We start from the raw sequence: 23016 nt of genomic DNA on the forward strand, positions 1-23016 counted from the left end.
ACTAGCTCTAAACATGGAGGTTTCGTGTAGTCACCATGGCTAATAGTCACTGGTGGAGCACAGCTCTTCTGCCTGAATTTGTCTAATCCCTTTTTAAAGCTATTTGCACTGTCAGCCATCATTATGTACTGAAGAACCGCTTCCTTTAAGTCAGGGGTCCCCAACCTCCGGTACCAGTCCATGGCCTGTTAGCAACCGGGCCGCACAGGAGGTGAGTGGCGGGCAAGCGCAGAACCAGCTACAGGGAGCAGGCGAGGTAGGGACCATCTAGCTGCAGGAAAACAAGCTCAGGGCTCCCACTGATTCTGCATTGTGGTGAGTTGTATAATTATTTCACTATATCTTATAATGTATAATGCAATAGAAATAAAGTACACAATTGTATCATGCCCAAAACCACCCACCCCCCGGTCCATGGAAAAATTGTCTTCCATGAAACCGGTCCCTAGTGCCAAAAAGCTTGAGAACTGCTGCTTTAAGTCATGTCACTCGTGTGTTTTCTAGGCCATGAGATGCTAGAATTAGGGTTGCCAGCTCCAGATTAGAAAATTCCTGGAGATTTGAGGGATGAAGCCTGGAGAAGGCAGGCTTTGGGAAGGAAAGGACCTCAGCGTAAGATAATTCCATACAGTCCTACCTCCAAAGCAGCCATTTTCTCCAGGGGAACAGATCTCTATGGCCTGGAGATCAGTTGTAATTCCAGGAAATCTCCAGCCACCACCTGGAGAATGGCAACCCTAGCTAGAATACAACCTAGTTAGTTTTTAAGGTGCTAACAAACTCATGTTTATTGTCCCACATATATGTGGATTATTGCGTGTCACTGTGATACAGAATTGTTTTTGCTCCATGTACATGCGTGCACTGAGGTGCCCCAGCCAATGATAAATTCTCACTACATGAGCATGGCCCGAACATGAGAACTGGGACCAACCATATAGGTTGCATATTGATTCCTACATGGAAATCCCATCTGTATGAAAAATTTTCCTTCACTGTGGAGTAAAAGTAAGAATGTCAGACTATGATCTGGGAAACCTGGATTTGAATCCTCGCCCAGTCTTGGAAGACTGCTGGATGACCTTAGGCCAGTTACATACCATGTCTCACAGGGTTGTTGTGAGGGTAAACAGAGAGGAGAATGATGCAAGCTGCTTTGGGTTTCCACTGGGGAGAAAGATGGGGTATAAATAAACTAACTAAAGAAATAACTATTGAATGAAGTCAATAAATAAATAAATTTACAATAATGCTATGAGGTGCATTCGCTGAGAGACACTTGGCCTAAAGTCACTCGGTGGGCTGAACAGCTGAGTGGGAATTTAAATCTGGTATCTCCCAGTCCCCGTTCAACAATGTCAATAGTCTACTATACTGGATATACAGCTACACATGGAAAATAAATTGAGTTTGCCCTCAGTTTATCCAAGCACTAAGGCATAACCAGCTCTAGAAACCTAGCCAAGATTCCTCCAAAGAAAAAGTACCTAAGTACAGCTCTTCTGGATTAGTCCAGCATCCTGTTTCCCACACAGGTTAACCAACTGCTCCCTAGAAAGCCAAGCACAACATGGAGATAACCGTTATCGCCTGCTGCTGTCTCCTAGCAACTGGTATTCAATAGCATTCTGCACCTGAACATGGAGGTTCCATTTAGATTACATTCTTGAAACCACTAAACATCACTGGCTCTACATTTTTATTTATATGTTTTTGAACTTGGTAATCATTTTAGACCTGTGAATAATATTTTAAAATAAAGAACTAACATTTGTGGGATTCCCAGGCAATACAGCACCACGTTGTGATATTGTGGTTACAGAGTCAGACTAGGATCTGAGAGACCCAGGCTTGAATCCCAACTCTGCCATGAAAGCTTGCTGGGTGACCAAGGGCTAGTCACAGCCTCTCAGAATAACCTGCTTCTCAGGGTTGATGGGAGGATAAAATGAAGAAGAGACTGATGTAAACCATTCGGAGTCTCCATTGGGGAGCAAGGCAACGTATAAATGAAGTAAATAAATAAATAAAACGTTGCACACACAATTTTTTGTCCTTGCTTCTTTAGCAACATCCTTAAAAAGTCATTACAGACCCAGCACCTTCCTGGAAGCTTTGACCACTGCCACCAACAAAAACAGCTGAAGCGGGCAAGATCGGAACCCAACATTGGTATGTTACAGACAAAATTTTACCAAGATATCCAGCCTCTTTAATTGTTCCTCCGTAAGGTCACCATGTTGTCAGCCTAATTACTTGCAAGAAAACTGACCATATGTCACCAGAAACACTGCAAGAAAGTTAACTCTTCTTATCTAAGGCGCTAACAACAACATTCAATTTCTATACTGCCCTTCAGGACAACTTAACACCCACTCAGAGAGGTTTACAAAGTGTGTTATTATTATCTCATTAACTGTGCACAGTTATGTCCTGAGGCAGCCCTTTTGCAGCAAATCCTATGCACGTTTACTTCCTTTAGGGCTTACTCCCAAGTTAAGAGTTCCTAGGATTGCATCTTTTATCTTTTGCACTGGAAAAAGTCTTTCTGTTATGGGGGCAGGGGAGAGAATAGACTGACTCAAGATTTTTCACATTTAAAGTCAATTGAGTGCTGAAACAGCCACCAGCTGTGCTCTGGCATCCACTACATACTGGCAAACAAAAATTGAAATGATGCTGGCTGCATTTGAAAATATGCAGCACTGAGCACAGTGCAAATCCAAAATTTCTGACAGCTGAAAGATGCTTTTTTAAAATATAAATTAAAATTGGAGGCTAAGGTTAGGCATTTAAGGAGTCAAAAAAGATTTGGTCACCAGTCAAGTATTTTTAAAGCCACTAGAGCAAGCAAAAGATACCTCAGTCATCAAAACATTTAAATTGCAAGCAAATTTTTCACTGTGACTGTGAAACAATGAAATTGCCTTTAAAAAAAACTGTAATGGGCTAGATTAGGTAATGTACCTATAAATGTGAATGATTCACCGGCTGGGTCTTTTATCCCAGAGCACCAAAATATGAGCCTACTTTTAAAAATGTAAAGACCTTAAAACAGAAATAAAGCAAAGTAACTTTCCATGGTCATAGATCCAGAGGAGTTAGCCGTGTTAGTCTGTAGCAGCAAAATCAAAAAGAGTCCAGTAGCACCTTTAAGACTAACCAATTTTATTGTAGCATAAGCTTTCGAGAATCACAGCTCTCTTCGTCAGATGCATCTGACGAAGAGAACTGTGATTCTCGAAAGCTTATGCTACAATAAAATTGGTTAGTCTTAAAGGTGCTACTGGACTCTTTTTGATTTAGCAAAGTAACTGCAACTACTACAAAACAAAAGGCAGTGATTCTTACACATGACACCATAAAGAAATGGAAAACCAAGCTCCCACCTACACAATGGCATTCTCGGGCATGAAATATTGGACAATATTTGACCACAATAAGAGGCAACTGACTGTCATGTAAACCCTCACGCATACCTATTTAAAAGGCCAGAGGCTTCACCATCACCGCTACACCGAGTATCTTCTGCTTTTTGAATTTTAACTTTTAAAATATATAGAAGAATCAATCACTCTCAGTAGCCCACCCTTCTGTGCTTCTGCACAAGTCATTAGACTGGGGTACCTCTGATTGGCAAGGTCAAGTTACTCACACAGAGTTGCAATGGGCAGACTCTTCTGAGGGCAGATAATTCCACAGCACCTCTGCCTGCTCAGTGACCAAATAATGAAATCATTCCCAATGCTGAAAAAGACCTGTCTGTAAGAAGGCTGATTGCAAACGGGAGGAAGGACAGACCAGAGAACCTGCAGAGACGGCAAGTATTCTCCTTTGTGACTAAGTACTTTGGAATTCACTGAGTCTTCTAATCACTTATTTATTTCTCAGGACATGGTAGTGGTTTTCTTACAGCACATGGTTTGGGAATTTCTGCTTTAGTGGGAAGCAAATCACCCCCCCCCTTCTGCCTGGTTGAAGGAATCTGCTATAATATTCAAAACATTGAAGAACGAAAGGGGGACTGGGGAGGATGATAAAGAGTTAATGGGGCAAATCCAGGTCAACCCTCTGTACTTTCTCTAGGTCTGTAACTGAACCAGCACAACAGATGGAATAATCCCTAATTCCATCCCTTTGCACAGAATTGTGCAGGCTGCAGCCAAAAACCAAACATTAGTATCTGACGATACCATCTGTGTTTGTAAAGCCACCACCACGGCTGCTACTTGTTTTCTTTCTTTCTTTTTCCCCGCTGGCCTGCTTTCTGTTGGAGAAAATCAACTTAGCACCAGATATAGAACACAGCATGTTTCACTAGAAATAGGCATTATTACTGGGGGCAGTATGGGCACGTACAAAGATTTCATAGGAGCGTGCAAAAATAAATACTAACAATGGACACAGAATTCAACCTCCTTAGTATTTTATCTTCCATTAAAAGAAAATACATGTCTAGCCCTCACGATTGCAAAGGTATATTGAAAGTGTGCAACGTCTAGTGAGAGCTCAGAGAAGTGGTTGAACAAGATTCCCAGCTGTTATGAGCAAGCCTTCCCAGCTGTTATAGGCAAGCCCTGTGCAAGCACCGAGTCATTACTGACCCATGGGAGGACATTGCACCATGACGTTTTCTTGGCAGACTTTTTATGGGGTGGCTTGCCATTGCCTTCCCCAGCCATCTACACTTTACCTCCAGGAAACTGGGTACTCATTTTACCGACCCCGGAAGGATGGAAGGCTGAGTCAACCTTGAGCCAGCTACCTGAACCCGGCTTCCGCCAGGATCAGACTCACGTTATGAGCAGAGCTTGAGCTACAGTATGGCAGCTTACCACTCTGCACCACAGGGCTCCTACCTTTATGGGAAAGCCTTCAACACTGCCTCTGCCCATGACCTCTGCCTTCCATAACCCTATCTACAATCACAACAGATCAGCACCAGCCCCTGCTTCAGATTGTCCTAGCCCCTCTGTGACAAGCGTGTATCTGAACCCACTCAATGCCAGAGACTTCACTACTACCACTATACCGAGTATCACAAAACCCCTTCGCACATCATAATATAGCAACAAACATTTCAAAAACAAAAACATTCCAGGCGCGAAACCATCTGGTAACACCGAGTGCAGGGACATGATTTCTCAGCACACATACTTGCATTTCTTTGCAAAATAAAACAAAAACAAAACCTTTTCTGTGGAGAATGGGTTAAGAAAATTCCAGATATCTTAATCAAAAATATTTTCAGCTTAGCCAAAGGGAAAATCAAACACATTGAAATATTTTAAGGAACAGGAAAATATAGTATTTACTCAAATGCAAGACTAGTGCTTCCCGCCCACAAGTATGCCACCACAAAAGAGGCCATCTTACACCTGCATATATGTTACAGTTATTTGCAGGGCTTTTTTTCTGGGAAAAGAGGTGGTGGAACTCAGTGGGTTGCCGTCGGCGAAAATGGTCACATGGCTGGTGGCCCCGCCCCTTGATCTCCAGACAGAGGGGAGTTCAGATTGCCCTCCGTGCCGCTCGGCGGCGTGGAGGGCAATCAAAACTCCCCTCTGTCTGGAGATCAGGGGGCGGGGCCACCAGCCATGTGACCATTTTCAAGAGGTTCCGGAACTCTGTTCCCCCACGTTCCCCCTGAAAAAAAGCCCTGGTTATTTGTAGTAATAATTTTTTGTGCGTGTACCATTTTTAAGGGTGGAGTTGTCTTATATTCAGGGCTGTCTTCCCTTTGAGTAAATATGGTAAAGCCATAATCAATAAGGCAACGCAGAAACCACTAAATAAATGCCAAAAGCCAACAATCAAAAACTCAGTCCTTTGCTAGAAATGAACTGCAGCAAAGAAGCCAACAGATTCAGCCCCAAACGTTACCTCCAAACACGTTTTCTTAAAATAGGACTACTGAGTTGCGGAGAAATGGCTCAAAGGACAGCAAACCTCTGCTTATTGGGAGGGGAACTGGACTACCCCTCTTGGGACTCAGAAGGCAGGCGTGGCAGTGTCCTTTTGAATAATCACCTGAGGATGGGCTGTGGTTCAGTGGTACAGAGCCAGTGAGGTGCAGAAAGACTAGGATGAAGCAGGGCCACACTATCTAGCGGCACCTTAAAGACCAACAACATTTTATTCCAGCGTAAGCCTTCTGCGGCCACAACGGGGCTGCCCTGAGCTCCTTGGAAGGAGGGCAGGATGAAAATGGATACAGAGACTGATCACCCCATCTACATGCAGAAGTTTTGATCCCTGGCAGCATTTCCAATTAAAGGATTTCAGGGAACTGCTGCTGGGAAAGACCTTTCTCTGCCCAAGAACCTGGAGAGTTAATACTAGTGAAAACGGACAATACTGAACTAGATGGACCAGTGGTCTATTTTTATATGTACTACATGTTTTTAAAAACACTGCTGCACGTTTTCTAAAAACTAGCACAACAGAAAGAAGGCTAGAACTTTCGCCTTGATATCCTGGATTTCTACAGTTAGGGAGGATTTTTTTTAAAATATGGGAAGTATCCAAATCAGCCATGTCAGGAATCAGGATCTGACTTCACCCTATCTCTGTGGCCTGGCTTTCCTAGATCTTGAGTCTATCTCTACCTATCTCCTGCATGCCACTCCCGACTTACTTGGACTGATGCATCAGCTTGGTCCCAATAATGACCCTGCTTCACACCACCCTTTCTGCACGGCACCTTGGACTTTGAACAAACAAATCTTGGCAACATTGCTCTCCCATCTTGCAGGTACTTACTCATCATTTGGCTGCCTGTAACCCAACACTTAAACCTGCAGTCTGAAGTGGCGAAGTTCAACCAAATCTGCAGCCAGACATTCTGCTGACCGCTCAGCTGAAGAGTCTTCTAAAACTTAACACCCGCAGAAATTTAACAGTGAGGGATGCAATCGTAGCCAGAAACTTACTTTTTAACTTTGGGATACTTCATCTCCGAAATGACATTGGTGGCATCTGTCTGTCTTTCCTTCAGATGGCGGGGCCACATGTTGTCCACCCAGTCTACTAAGTCCACCTGGAAAAGCATTGGAAGTCAAGAGTGAGACTATAAATGTTGTGGAAAAGCCTCTTCTCTCAGGTTAAAAAGAGATTAACAGTGCAATCCTAAACAGAGTTACTCCAGTTTAAGCCCACTGAAATCAATGGGTTTAGACTGGGGTAGCTCTTAGGATTACACTGTAAGTCTTTGGCCCAATAAATCAAAACCCAGCACCCAATAAACCCAAATTTTGCAACCAGTACAGAATATGTAAATTAAATACCCAGCAACAACTGGAATGTTCCTTTAAGTTCTGGGGTGGGATTCAGTATATTTTCTTTTCCTCCATTTACCTTTGCTTCCCTCTCCCTCTCGTTTGACTTTGTATGTTAATTTATGGATTATAAATGTCTTGGGGCTGGGAACTGCCTACTGCCTTCCATTTAAGATCCTCTTTGCAAGCCCTGTCCTGTAGCCCTGTCTGCAGATGACCAGAGATGGGGCTTTTTCAGAGGTGGCCCCTCACCTCTTGAACACTGCCTACCTTGAGTCTCATCCAGCACTTACCTGACTCTCCTTTGGGCACCAGACCAAAGCACTGCTTTTAACCAAAGCTTTTTAATGGAGGGGTTCAATCTTTAAGCTATTTTTATGGTCTGCTTTCAAGTTTGTTTTATTTATTTCATTTTTAGGCAGCTGTTTTACACACTGGCTTGTTTTTAATAGCTTCTGATATTCATACACGTATTTAAACAAAATCTGTTTTATTCTCGCCTTCCTCCAAGGACCTCCAGGTGGCATACATAGATCTCATTTCTTGCCTCCTCCTTTTTCTCCGCACGACAACTCTGTGAGGTAGGTTAGGCTGAGCTTCACAGGTGACTGAGGTCTTGAATCTGGACCTTTCTGTCCTAATCTCAATATTCTACCTACTACCCCACATAGACCAAACTCCCAATCACACATTCACAATGAACCAAAAAGCCAAAACATGCAAAGAAAGCACCAACACACCACATTTGGTCGTTTGACGATGCTCGCCAACTTTGTGTGGCTGAACTCCAGGCTGATCACGTTGTAGAGCTTCTCACGTTCAGACTCTGGTGTTTCGTAATAGCGCACAAACTGGGACATGCTCATCTCGATGCCTTTTTGTGTGTTCACATCCATCACATCCACAATCCGACGGCTCCCTGGAAAACGTTGGACACACATTGAAGAAAATACAACCACAAGTTTTCCTAAGCTGCAAGACAGATAAAAAAAATAGACATGTTGCTTGCAGCCATGTGGATCCAAAAGTAAAAGCCAAAAAGCCAAAGCACCTGTTCCATATAATACCTTGATCAGGACCAACCCAATGACACACAACAGTTGACAAGCTTTCACGTTCCCCAGAACTCTTCAACAGGCCATATATGTTAAAAAATAAAGAGAGAGAGGGAAGAAGATATTTCAAGTCATTATCTTAAGACCCTCTCATGCCAAGATATGGTGGAACTTCTGACAGGCAAGACAATGAAGAGTTCTGGGGAACATGAAAGCTTGCACATTATATGTCATTGGATTAGCCTGAAGAATGGCGTTTTTGGCTTTTTGGAGAAATGTAACCAGAATATCAGTCTTTCGATGGAAATGAGGCGCCTTCATCCTGTTTACTGCCATTTCTGGGGCTGTGTCAGGGGATATTTTCCTTGCCCCCAGCTGACTATACTTGGGGTGAAATGAGATCCCTAGCAGCAAAGAAGAGGGGAAGCTCCTCCTTAACAGGCACCCAACCTCTAGCAGGAAAGGCTCTAATACATTAAAAGGAAGGAATAAATAGAATGCAGCTTTGTACCCACCAGAGGGCATTAAAGAACACAGGAGGATCCATTCATCCAATTCCCTGTTCCCCGGGCTGTCTCTTGCCAGACCCTGCAATGTCACAGCAAGGCTGACGTGAAGAACAGGCGTCTGTGGTTCACACACAGCTCAGTAATTCCCATGCAATGCACTGTGAGAGAACTCCACACCGTGCCACAAGAAATAAACCCATTAAAGGCTTCTGAAAATTCAAAAGCCCTACCCTCAAAGGTGAGTACCCGCTGTATCTCTGCACAATCCTTGTTCTGGTCTTGCCTTCTTCCACTTAACCTTAACTTAGGTAAAAAGTTAACTAAATGGGGGACAGGGACAGAGAGTTTTATAAACCTCTGCACAGTCTGGAAAGAGTGACCCTTTTCTTCCTCCATCCAAGAAACTAGAACTCAGAGGCACCCAACAAAATGGATAAGCAACAAATTCATGTCAAAGAAAAGTACTTATGTGCACAACACATCATTAACTTGAGGAACTCACTGCCACAGGATGTAGCAATGGTCACTAGCTTAGATAACTTTAAAAGGGGGTTAGACAAATTCATGAAGAGCAGAGCCAGCAATGGCTATTAGCCACAAGGACTAAATGGACCCTCCATGTTCAGAGGGAGTGTACCTCTCCATACCAGTTGTGTGGAGAGAGGGCAAAACTCGGGGGCCATCTGGGGGTATCTGGCTTATCACTACCAAAAACAAGCTAGACTTGATGGACCTTTGGACTGATCCAGGAGGACTATGCTTATACTCCTAGTGAGGGGGGAGGGCTCAGATCAGCATAGTCAATCCTTAGACTTCTACCCTTTTTGAGTGTTTCTTAATATACAAAAACTGCTACGAAAACAAGCTTTAGATGAGTCACCTCTCATATTCCTACCTTAAATGCTTTGAACTTGCCTTGTGCAGCTCTTTACAATTATGAGCGCAGCTGAGCAAACTGGTTTTCATTACAGCCAGGAAGTGATTTTGAAAAGCATTCCAAGACAACCTACTGATTTATAGCGATGCCAATCCTCTCTTTTCTCAGCAAGGCCCTTTTAGCCTCTTTCCCTGACAGCAAAATCACAGCCAGTATCACGAAACAACCCCAACCCCTTTCGTTGCTTCTAAAATCCAGGTGATGTCATTGGGTCAAGCTGCCCTCTCTAAAATGAACTCGGTATTAACCTGAGAAGAAAGGCATGGGCGTACTTCCAAGGAATGCTTCAGATGTTATGAATTAAGGGTTCATGCTGCCATGTCTGAATCACCCATGACAAACTATTCCCTTCCACCACATGGGCAGCTGACTGCAGTTAACCAGCAAGCATGCACCACTGTAGGGACGTAAGTACCTACAGCTTCTTCAAACGTTACTGTGTTTGTATACTCTTAGACCATAACCTGTGAAATGGTTGAAACACAGAAACAAGGTTTCTTTTCTGAGCCAATACGACTGCTAAGATGTCAGAAGGAAAGTTGGCAGGCAGGTGTACCCCAAGGAGGATGTCTGGTGTTTGGCTAGCTGATGTTAGAAGGGGGATTTTTTCAGTGAATCTGACTGGGAAGTGGATAGGTTTCATGGGCAGAGCTACAGATAAAATCTACAGGAAGAGTAGAAAAATAAGGGGAGAAGCAGGCAAAGGTAGGTTGGATCTGGGACTGAGGAATCTTGGCTGAAGGAGACTGGCTCTAGTGCGCTCGCCACTAAGATACTAACTGCTTCAAAGCTGGGACTCAAGCAGCGAGGAGCCAGCACCTTTCTCCCTGTGTCACTATGGAAACTTGCACGTAGCAGGAACCTCTGGACTGGTTTGAACCATGTAGCAGTACCACACTGCTGGTAGCCTGGAAATAACTACAACGTGTTCTTTCTGAGCGAAGTGATTGAGAGAGCAATAGCTGACCAACTCCAGGCCTTCTTAGGTAATTTGTATACCGGTTATGGAATAGAGATGGCTCTGGTGGCTTTAGGTGATGATCTCTGTTTGAATGTAGACAAAGGCCATGCTTCTTTGCTGCTCCTTCTGGATCTATCTGCACTCTTTGATACAGTAGATCAAGCCATCCTACTGAGCCAATTTGGAACCAGAAATAGGTATCAGGGAATGTGCCTTAGACTGGCTTAAATAGTTCCTCATGGAACAGACTCAAAGGACTGCCATTGGAGACCAGCCATCTTCTGTGTGGGAATTATCTTGTAGGGTTCCATAGAGCAAAATCTTATCCCTCAAGTTATTCAACCCGTATGTAAATCCCTCAATAGAAATCATTCATAACTTTGGAATTGGAGATCATCAATATGCTGATGATACCCAGCTCTATATCTCACTATCCGAATCCCCTGGTGATGCAGTAGAGGTCCTAAGTCACTGCCTGACAGTTGTGGTCAAATGGCTGAAAGCAAACAAACTGAACCTGAACCCAGACAAAATGGAAATGATGCTGGTTGGGAAGGTGGAAATCTTGAAGAACAATGTGCTTCCCACTTTCAACAAGGTTCAGTTGACCCTTGCAGACTTAGTTAAGAGCCATGAGGTTCTAGTAGATCCAGCATTGCTGCCAGAGTAGCGGCAAAAAAACCTTCTCCCAATTCCAACTAGCCTGGAAGATAACCTCCTACCTTGAAAGGGCTGGTCAGGCCACAGAGATTCACACTATGGTAACATCAAGACTAGTCTCCTGTAATGCATAGTCTGCATAGTCTAGTCTACATAGGCCTCCAGATAGTACAACACAATGCAGCTCAATTATTACCAGAAACTAGGCGGAGCATGTATATTATTCCAATTCTGCAATCACTCCAGTGGCTACCCATCGGTTACCAGGGTCAATTCAAAGTTTTGGCTATTACACACAAAGGCTTTCATGGCCTTGGCCCCTCATATCTGCAGGTCCACCTCTTTTCCTATGTTCCGCCATGGCAGCTTTGCTCATCTGAACAAAACCTTCTGCAGTTACCACCCTGAAAATGGGCAATATCAACTGCTGCCCATACAACTGCATTCTCTCTGACGGAAGACACCTTAAGGAGTGGCCTGTCTGAAGAGGTCAGGAAAGCTCTCAGTCTCCTGGCTTTCTTCAAACAATGCTAATCTGAAGTATTTTTGCGGACTTTTTACTCAAGTAATAGGCCTGTGCTGTAAGAAATGGATGAGACAGATGGCTTGGTAAAGGTACAGGGCCTGAAGACTATACTACTGGGTACTATCTGTTGGAGAAGATATGCTCCTACTGGGAGTTTCCATATTGTATAATACGTTCATGTCAAATTACTTATGTTTTGTTTCTGCAGTATTTCATATCTGTATTTGGATCTATGCTTGTTTTCAAATGTCTACAATCCATACCCTATTGTATTTGTTGAATGTCCCAGCCGTTGATCATATTGACTTACACGATGTAATCCACCTTGCATCTCAGTGAGAAAGGCAGACAAAAATAACAAAGAAACTTCCTATCCAGCAGAGATCAGGTGATCCAAGGGGAGAATTACCAACCTCCGGGCAAAACTTGAAGTTCTCTTGGAATTGCATCTTATCTCCCAACTACACAGATCATTATCTGCTGGAGGAAATGGCACCTTCAGAGGCCACAGCACCACATCCTACTAAGTTCCCTCCCCCTTCCTAAACTCCATGCTCCTCAGGTACTGCCCCCAAATCTCCAGGAATTTCCCAAGCCAAAGTTGGCGACCTTATAGAAGGATGCAATGAGATCCTACTCAGCCCTGTCACTCAGGCCTGTCTCTGAGGTTTCAGAAAAGCATAATTCAGACCAGGGCTTTTTTTCTGGGAAAAGAGGTGGTGGAACTCAGTGGGTTGCCCTCGGAGAAAATGGTCACATGGCTGGTAGCCCCGCCCCCTGATCTCCAGAGGGGAGTTTAGATTGCCCTCCGCGCCGCTCCAGCAGCACAGAGGGCAATCTAAACTCCCCTCTGTTTGGAGATCAGGGGGAGGGGCCACCAGCCATGTGACCATTTTCAAGAGGTTCCGGAACTCCGTTCCACCACGTTCCAGCTGAAAAAAAAGCCCTGATTCAGACCATGTTTGCTTGGCTATGTGAGGATCTATCCACTGGCCAAAAGACCAACACACAACCCCTGGCTCCTGGCTAACCATCCAAGGCCTGCACCAGCTTATTTAAGGGCAGAATGAAGGGGGCCAAAGACACACCCGCTCAGCCTTTCAAGCCAGCCAGCTGGCAAAAGTATCTGTATCTCTTGGGATGGTGCCACAGCAGCTGGCAGAGAGCTGCTTTGCAACACAAGAGGCCATACAGATGTCGCCCGATCTAGATACCACCAGCCATACCTCATCACCTGGGCAACTGTGACGCTGCTGCCATTTTTAAATGGGCCAATTCGCCACCTGTGCGTGGGTCAGAACCCAAGGCCTGCCAGGCCTCCTCATCGCATTTTAAACTTTACAAGGAACCTTGTCACCGAAAAGAAAACTGGATGCAATACAAGGACAAAATCAAAAAGAGTCCAGTAGCACCTTTAAGACTAACCAATTTTATTGTAGCATAAGCTTTCGAGAATCACAGTTCTCTTCGTCAGATGCATGGAGGGCAAAAAGAAACTGGTCAGATATAGAGGAGGAGAAGGGAGGGCGGAGTAGATGCAAACAGCTCCTTCTGATATGGAGATATCAGAAGGAACTGTTTGCATCTATATCTGACCAGTTTCTTTTTGCCCTCCATGCATCTGACGAAGAGAACTGTGATTCTCGAAAGCTTATGCTACAATAAAATTGGTTAGTCTTAAAGGTGCTACTGGACTCTTTTTGATTTTGCTACTACAGACTAACATGGCTAACTCCTCTGGATCTATAATACAAGGCCAGATGCAAGAGACCATAGCTGCACTTCCAACTAACCATGAAGGAGATTTACTAGAAGAGGAATATTTGACTCATTCCTTTTTTTGTAAAGAAAAAAAAAGGAATTATTTGTGTGGAAGTTCTTCCAGCTAGTTAACATCCAACAGCCCTGGGTTATGTAAAGACTGGCATTTTAGTAGATGGATTGCATTGCTTTACTTTCACAGAAGGCAGCACGTGTCTTTAACCACAACTCCCAGCAACAGAGCATCCACTCCACAAGCACTCTGTAGCCACTGCAGCCTGAGATCTGAACAGCAGGGCCAGCTGCCTGAAGGCCCCCTATCACTGGTACCTCTCGCCCAAGCTGATCCGTACAAAGCTCTAGGCTCAGGGCACTGCAAGTGGCCAGCATAAATTAGATGCGAGTAGGAAAGTTCCCCGCTTTGCAGACCTTTTGTGGCCTCCATGTAATAATTTAGGATAACATGAGGTAAGAATTGTCAAGGGAGTTGCAGACCAAAAACTGCTGGGGAAATGGCAGAGACACAGCAAGTCAGACCACTGGCCCATCTAACTCAGTAGTTTCCTTTGTTAACAGCATCCCGGGTTGCAGCCTGAGAATTATCTTTCCAAACATCTCCTAGCAGAGAGCCAGCAGGTGTAGCGGTTAATGTTAAAGTAGGATCTGGGAAAGCCTGGTTCAAATCCCCCACTCTGCTTTGGAAGCTTGCTGGATGACTTGGGCCAGTCATTCTCTTTCAGCGCTCTCTTTCAGCTCTTGAGGATAAAACGCAGGAGCGGCATATGATGCTGTAAGTTGCTTAGGATGCATACCCAAATAGATATAGCAGATACTATACCATTAAGCCACCCTGACCTTGATAGCCCAGGTGAGATTGATCTCGTCAGATCACAGACGGCTAAGCAGGGTCGGCTTTTAGCAGTAATTGGAAGAGAAACATCCAACAAAGACCAGGGTTGCAGAGGCAGGCAATGGCAAACCGCCTCTTGCCATGACAATCCCGCCAGGGGTTGCCATAAGTCAGCTTTGACTTGAGGTCACTCTCCACCACTATACCATTAAGTCATAGCTCCTCTGTGCCTTCAATTTATGCTCAAATCACCCCTGGAAAGTACATTACTTCAAGAGAGCGTGGCTGGTCCACTGTGACCTCTGAGCTCCATGGCAGAGTGAGGATTTGAACCTGGCTCTTCCCGATCCTAGTCTTAACATTCTAACTCCTACACCTCCACACCATCTGGAGAGGAGTGAAGGTGTTTTTCCATGTCATAGTCTCAGTTCAATCAGGGCCACCAGAAGACCCAACAAGTGCGTTTCAGCATAACACAGCACAATGCCCAGTCTGCTGCAACAAACCCAGGTTTTGCTGCAGACATCTGAAACTGATCTCGCCCAGCACCTGCTTCCAGAGATCAACAGAGATGCCGAGGACTGACCTTGGGACCCTCTCATGTGACAAGCAAGTGCCCCACCACTAAGCCACAATTCTTCCCTAAATGACCAGACGTGCATGCAGAAAAGGTTTATTTCAGGAATGTTCTAAAAGCCACGGAGGAAAAAAGGGCAAAGATAAGCTCTGAAATGAAACCCAAGTATGGCTGGGAGGAACCTAGCTGAAGCTATGCAAGGCCTTGGTCTGGGCAGTGCCTGGATGGGGGTGCCCCTGGAGCACCCTTCTGATCCACATACAGCATGTTGAGCGCCAGGATGAAAAACCAAGTATTTTTTTTTTAAAAAGCTGTAATAAGAGGCAGCTCTGCCTGCTCCATGTGTAACTAGAGAAGCTCAATTTGGGGCCTGCAGCAGTAAAAACAGAGAAGATTTCTCAGGGCAGACGGAGCTGTCCTAATTACTATATTTAGAAAGTGATTCACCAGCCAAGCTCCCTCCCCTCCAAGGTTTTCACAGCATCCTGCGTGCTTGGCACGTGGATCAGGCCCGAGGTATCTACAGAGGACCTTGTCTGGCACTGGGAAAGAGAAAACCGTAAAGCTCCCTTCCTGAAGAGAAAAGATGACAAGAGGTCACTGCCAGCTCCATTAGCCTCTCACTGCAGTCGCCGACACAGAAGTGCCGAGCTCATAAAAGAGATCCTAAAAGCAAAAAAGGGAGACCACACAAGAGGCCTGCCAAGCCTGACAGACGTCCTGGCAGAAAGCCGCAGCTAAGCCAAAGACCTGGAAGGGCTGGGAGAAAGCAGACAACAGAGAGTGAAATCTGGACTCAGGTCCAAACTCCCTCTCAGCCACAAAGCTCACTCCGTCGTTATGGGCACGTCATTTTCTTTTAGCCTATACTATCTCGCAGGGTTGTGTGAGAGGATAGAGTGGTGCATCTGGGGTTCGTTCCATTCTGAGTTCTTAGGAGGAAAAGCACAATGCCAATTAAAAACAAAACCCTTCACACGCTGCACAGAATGGAAATTATCTGAACTTTGACTGGAAAATCTACACACATACACACCTCAATTTTACAACAAACAGGATTTGGGTTTATTTTTCTGAGCTTGGAGAACCCCTGCACAACACATTGTTCCCCAGACTCTCAGATCTGAAGATAATTCCCTGCTCATCAAAGCCTCTTTAGAAAAGTCTGATCTGTGGCTGAACAGCAAAGAGCATTTTTTAATAGTGCACCCATTGTGCGACAGTCCCTCAAACAGAAACTCATAGGTCTACTTCTCTCAAGCTTTATCCTCCACAAAATGTATTTGTTTCTATTTCTACTTTCATTCCGACACATCTCAGCTCTTAAATTGCTATCTCTGGACTGATGCCTAATAATTTGGTACTCTCATTTCTAAATATTTTAATTGTGCTGTTTCAGTACTTATGCAAGTTACCTTCAGCTTGTTTAAGAAGAGACATCTGAGAAATACCAGTAAACATTTAAATCTTTCCTATGTAGTCAAGATACTCAAATGCTTCTTTTAATTTTTTTTAAAAAGCTTTTTCTGCACCTGATTTCTCTATTATTCTGTTGCAACTTCCCTTCTACTCTTTGTAAAACACACTGTAGTAACATAATCACAATGGAGAGAGAAGCGACCTCACTTTCTCCATTGAAACGCTCTGACATTTCTTAGCTCCGCTTTTTTTAGTACCAACAAACAATGGCGAAAGGGCCATAGAACCAGCTGAGCCAGGGTCTGTCTGAATGAGGGGGAGGCTAGGATAAGACGCCGATTCTCTTTTTTTTCTCCTCTGAAACTACACGCTGTATGCAAGGAACTCACAAGCAGCCAGAAATGTACCCTTTTATTTTAAAGACGGAAGAAAGCAAGATAAAAGTCTGCTGATAAGAATATAAGGATCTGTTTTGCAGAGTTCAGCCAATGGGTGGGCACCACCTGCCCTCTCTGGACATGCCAGGAGAACAAGGATTGCAGTAGCCCAACTGTGTAGTACCAGCTGCTTGTCAAATTTTTAAAAGTCACACAGCCAGCATTCTGATAAAATACGATTCTGCAAAAATAGTAACAAAATGCACAGATCTTGGAATTAAGCTCAGAATGCGATTTCCTGAATGCGATTACTGGAAAAAACAAACCCAAAACATCAAGTTTCTGGCCCTTATTGTTTGTGAAGTATGAGAGCAATGCTGGCGGAAATCTCATACGCCAGAAGGTCAGGGAGAAAAAGGTCCTAAAGGGTTGGGGCAAGATTTTATTTATTTATTTATAGTCCACCGTTCTCACTGAGATTCAAGGCAGATTACAACACTGCAAGTGACAATACAATATAATCACAACAGCTATGACATTCTCTGAACAAAGTGCAATAATGATCAACAGTTAGGACATTCAGAGAAACAGAATAGGGAGTGGTAGCAAAAAAAAATTTAAAGGCAAGCACAGAGATGAAATCTATCTGAAACAAAGCACAACTAATTTCCATGGCAGGTTTAGCAGAGTGGAAACTCCCTAACAGGCACATATCTATATCAGCAGACAGCATCCAATAGCGTAGCATTTAGTCTCTATCCGTAACAAGCTCTCTCTCTGTGCTATTTCTTATATGACACAGTCCTGTAATCAGGGTCCTCACATCGATCCCTCCTCACCTCGGACTACCAAATCAATTTCCAATCAATAGTACAAAATAGTAGGAAACAGCAGAATATTATGCAAAGCAAGAGAAATCGTGCACATTTGCTCAGCTGAAATAACGTACAGAGGGCACGGGATTGTCTTTGCAGAACTGTCTTAGCTCAGGATTTTTTAGAACAGACTTCATATAGGATCAGGTTTGCAGTCCGAGCTCCATCTAGTCAAGTGGCTTGCAAGCTCCCTACTTTGAGGAAGCCCTTTCCACACCACTGGCCCTGATGAACAACCCCTGTGTATCTGCTGCTACATATACCCTATACAATGCAGAACATTTTGGGACCTGTTTTATGGAGCTTGCTCCATTCACTCACTGTACAGGCTGGGCCCATTTAAGTGTGGTTATTGTGCTTGAATTGAGTGTGGGTCCTAGAAAGCCCCAACATACTCCCGTGTGTGGCTGCCAGGGAGGGACAAAGGTGCCCTTTTTTTTGTTTTGCTCTTGTATGTTGCCTGTGAGATCCTTTCACATCTTTCATTGTCTATTAGAGTGCTGTTGATTGGGTTGTTTATACCACTTCATTTTCTTTATGCCACTTATATTCCAAAAGAGCACAGCCCAGGTCTCTCTAGCCCAGCACTTTAACTGCAACACCACAAAAGCTCTCAATATTGTGAAATTTACCTGCTTGTCAACATGCATATTTGGCCATCAGACTCAGCAGTGGAGCCCAAGCTTTGCACACAGAAGGCCCTAGTTTTTGTCTCTGGCTGGCTTCTCCCATTAAATGATGCTAGGCAGCAGATAGAGGGACAGACCCTGCTGTGCCTAAGACCCTGGAGAGGTATGGACCCTATTGGGCTAGATTCAGGTGCACAGCCATGTTAATTTGCACCAGATGAGCAAGGTTTGAGTCCAGCAGAACCTTAAAGACAAAGAGTTTCCATGTAACTCTTCATAGTTTCCAGGGTTAACTCTTTAAAGTGCTGCTGGACTTGAAACTTGCTCTCTATTGGTCTACAGGGACCAATGGTGTGACTCAGAAGGAGACAAGTTCAAGTTCATAAACTACATCTCATTTCCAAGGATGAGGTTTCGATGTTGAAATGGCACCAAAGGAAACGTAGATGAGAAGTGGGCAAAATGCACCCGCACCCTTCTCCAGAGATGCTCGTAGCTGTTCTGGAAACAGCAGCCGGGTCACAGTATCTTTCACATCCACAAAGGAGAACTCAGGACACCTTGTTGGTTGTTAAAGCTACAGCAATCTGAGTCTTCCTTTGATGAGCTCTGGAACTTCCTAGTAAACAGTTCTATTTTTAGCAGTAGAAAAGGGCAAGAGTTCAGTAACACCTATAAGACTAACAAAACTTATGGTCGGGTAGGAGCTTTTGCGAGTTGCAGCTCACTTCTTCAGATAGACTGAGTTGTGACTCACAAAAGCTCATACCCTACTACAAATTTTGTTTGTCTTATAGGTGCTACTGAACTCTTGCCCTTTTCTACTGCTACAGACAGACTAACACAGCTACCCATCTAGTTCTGTTTTTATTCCACCATTTCTAATAACGGTTGGGCTCAGAATCACTTCACCGATCATATACAATCTAAAAACACCTGAAATTAAGCTATTGTCTAAAGTTTTAAAAGTCAGTCTCTACAGGGTGATATCCAGTGAGCAACATTTTTCAAAATGAATGCCCCCCCAACATACTCCTTGGTGTGTATGTTGGCTGCAGAAGGGCAAAGGAGCCCAGAAACTAGGCTCACTTGCCACACCCAATGCCTCTGGTAATTATCTGTAAACAGAGAAGGCCTGGAGACCAACAGATGGGCCACTGTGTAGTACAGAAGCTTGAAGACCAAGCAGCCGGGTGGACTTTGGGTGCCAGATGGCGCTCTATAGGTTTCATCTGTCCCCTAATCCCTGCAGGGCTGGAAACTGCAATACCACCCACTAACACCAGCCGTGGTGATGCTGTGGTGTAGCAAAGGTCAGGTTCAAGATCACCTGCCTTCATGCCCCTGAAGGGAAACTATGCCATCAGCTTAGCCCCATCTCTTTTACAAAGCCTTTGCCCCAGCACAGCTAAGAACTCTGAAACAGAGCCTAAGTTCATGTAACAGGAATAAAACCTAATTCTTCCCTGTTTATCACCATCTCCACTTGTCCCCCCTCCCCACCACAGTAGTTTTCCCTGTCTTAAATTTTAGGTTGCAAGATCCGGGGCAGTGAACTGTCTTCATGCCCTCTGTAACGGCAGTCTCCACTGATGGTGCTACATAGAAACACCCACTGCTGCATCACAGCATCAGCCCCCACAATGCAACAGTCACGCTGCTGTAAGTAGCAATGTATAACCAGGGCAGCGTATTTTGCAATCACAATGCACACATGCAGACAGAACACAGTGCTGGGCACAGGCCAGGTTTTCTGAAAATTTCAGCATTTATGTCTTCTTAAAGTCAAGTTTCTAGAGATTATGGCTAAAATGATATGTGGGAAATACCTGGTGAAAAGGCGGTGGGCTGGCAGAGCAAGAGGGATTTCTTGGACTCGGGAAGCAAGGCTTCAATATCCCCTAATTGTTACTTGTTCCTTCTCAATTGGTAGCACAAAAAACATACGCAACATGCAATTATATGTGGGATTACAGAAATTGCAGAATCCAGACATTCTTGGGACAGCTTCTCCTTCTTCTGGTACCCTATACATAACTGATACATTTAGGACGTTCACAGCTCAAGGAGTTATCAGCAAAGCGCTTTTTCTTTTAAGACAACAAAAAGCTGTTCAACAACCAATCACCGATGACAACTCCGTCTGGGAAAATTTCACTACCTTACCATATGAAAAACGTAGCCACAGTGAAAATATCTGTGGCCTCTGGCCAATTTTTTGCTGTCTCCTCTCTGGTATAGGAAACATGTTGATCCATACCTGTCGCTATTTAGCATATGCATGGCTTTCGGTCAAGTCCCTGTGGCTACAAAATCCTCCTTTTTCTACTCCAAAATGCATTCCCAGAATCTGCAGCTATCTGACACATTCATCCATGGCTAGTAAACTTCAGTCTCTACATCACACTACAGAGAAGCTAAAGTTTCACAGGATTTTTGTCACTTTGGTCAAGAACGCTGCCAATCTCTGCTCCAGCCTCTGCTTAGCAGAAGAACAGCAGCTACGTGCAGGGCTTTTTTTCTGGGAAAAGAGGTGGTGGAACTCAGAGGGTTGCCCTCAGAGAAAATGGTCACATGGCTGGTGGCCCCGCCCCCTGATCTCCAGACAGAGGGGAGTTTAGATTGCCCTCCGTGCCGTGGCATAAACTCCCCTCTGTCTGGAGATAAGGGGGCAGGACCACCAGCCATGTGATTATTTTCAAGAGGTTCCAGAACTCCGTTCCACTGCATTCCAGCTGAAAAAAAGCCCTGGCTACATGAGTGAAAAATATCAGAAGGTCAGTTTCTAAACAGCTATTCGCTCACAGCGAGTAAATATTGTTAGCAGGTGACCAGGAAAAACCACATATGCCAATTGGAAAGTGTTGTTCTTTTAATGTTAAACAATTAAGTAGAGAAGAAGAGCCAGGAAGGTCAGGCTAGGTCCAGGATCCTATTTCCCCTAGAGGCCAGCCAGATTCCAAACGGGCAGGCCTGGAGGTGACCGCTGTCTCCCATTGTTTGTCGCTAGTATCCAAATATTATAAGGTAGCCTGCCTTTGAATGAAGACAAAATTACTTAACACAAGGATTTGTGATCAGGCAAGCTAGCAAGAATATTTTAGATGAGCATTTTTCTTTAGATGTGTTTGCAAAGCTTCTGTCAAGTATATGCAAACATCCCAATGCTTTTGGATGTTTCTGCAACAGAGATTCGTTTGAAAGCACAAGCTGCGCCATCTCTACATTTCAGCAAATCTGAGAACTTACCCACGAGGAGTTTCACATCTCGCACCGTGAAATCTGGGTCTGGCATCCTGCAATTAACAAGGGGGGGGAGGGAAATCACATTAAGTACTATCAGCAGATCAATTAGGACAACGGAATTCAGGGAGCTGAGAAGAGAACAGATGAGGGGAAATTAATGCAAGAAGTGCTGCCTTGGGTCAGAGCAATCTTGCACAGCATTCCATCTCTGACGGGGCTGGCAAAATGCCACAGGGAAGGCAATAAGCTGAGCATTAGTTTCCCAAATCTGCTGGGTAAAGAAGCCAACCATCTTGGAACGCAGAGGCTGCAGTTCAAGCTATCATGGCCAGTAGTCATAGACCCATCCATATTCCAAATAATCATGCATGCATTTTCAAAAGTTGTTTTATGTTGCTATGCTGTAGCAATGAGTTCCACAGGTCAACAGAATAAGGAATTCATTTTCCCTCTTTCTTATACTGATCAACTGCAGTATAAATAATTGCATGGATTTGGAGCAGTAGAAGCAAAGAAAGAATATGATAGTACTTTTATGGTAATACAGGATCGACACAGCACTTTTTGTAACACTCAAAGGATTTTACATTAATTCCTACAACTCTGCAGGGTAACTTGGTTGTAACTTGTTATTAGCCTCGTCCAGTAAATGATAGGCTGAGAGAAGGTTGCCCAATATCATTTAATGAGTTTGTGGCAGAGGGAAGATTTGAACCCATGATCACTAGAATCACAGCTCAGTCCCAAACCCCTAAAGGGCCCTAGTTCATAACAAGATGCAGCTTTTTCTTCCATCTGTTGCAGAGGCAATAGAAATCACGTCTGTCAGAAGTGCATAGATAGGACAATTTGTAAAGGAACAAGCAGGAATCCACTCTAAAAATCCTAACTCATTAACCATCCTAACTCATTAACAGCGCCATCCTAAGCAAAGTTACTCCAGCCTAAACCTATTGATTTTGATAAACTTAGACAGGATTGCACTATAAGTATCCTCCCTCCTGACTCTCGGAGCTGAACAAACTACTAGTCCATGGGCTAAAGAGAGCCCTCACCGATGATGGGCCCTAAGCTTTGGAGATTCACCAAAGCCAGCACCTGTGCATCTTCCACACATGACACGAAGGATTAGTCAAAACGACGTTTGGAAGCTGGGGATGGAGTAGAGTGTTTTGCTGAGTCTTTAATATGCACAATCTAGCATTCCCATTTAAATAAATAAGTAGAACGAGACATTAAGAGCACTGCCTTACTTAATTCCCAGTCCATCCTTACTTCTGAAGACGAGGGGGACTCGGAGAGCCTCTCGCTGCACATACTCAAAAGTGAAATCTGGATGAAAATGAAGAGGGGAGGG

The 23016-nt window shown here is 44.2% G+C and overlaps 1 protein-coding gene across 2 annotated transcripts in view; it reads right to left on the reverse strand.

Moving 5' to 3' along the window:
- The window catches only part of KDM2B (lysine demethylase 2B), an 85790-nt gene that overhangs the window by 59582 nt on the left and 3192 nt on the right, over positions 1 to 23016 (reverse strand). Inside the window, exons 3-6 of one of the 2 annotated variants that reach the window (XM_054997044.1) lie at positions 22913 to 22991; positions 21663 to 21709; positions 8018 to 8196; positions 6933 to 7039 (exon numbers count right to left, since the gene is read on the reverse strand). In XM_054997044.1, the coding sequence (XP_054853019.1) occupies positions 6933 to 7039; positions 8018 to 8196; positions 21663 to 21709; positions 22913 to 22991 (412 nt within the window). Of the gene's footprint in view, positions 1 to 6932; positions 7040 to 8017; positions 8197 to 21662; positions 21710 to 22912; positions 22992 to 23016 lie in introns of those variants that run through there. The other variant, XM_054997043.1, reaches the window with a different exon arrangement.

The sequence above is a fragment of the Eublepharis macularius genome, chromosome 13 (genome assembly GCF_028583425.1).
Source record: "Eublepharis macularius isolate TG4126 chromosome 13, MPM_Emac_v1.0, whole genome shotgun sequence".
Taxonomy (NCBI): Eukaryota; Metazoa; Chordata; class Lepidosauria; order Squamata; family Eublepharidae; genus Eublepharis; species Eublepharis macularius.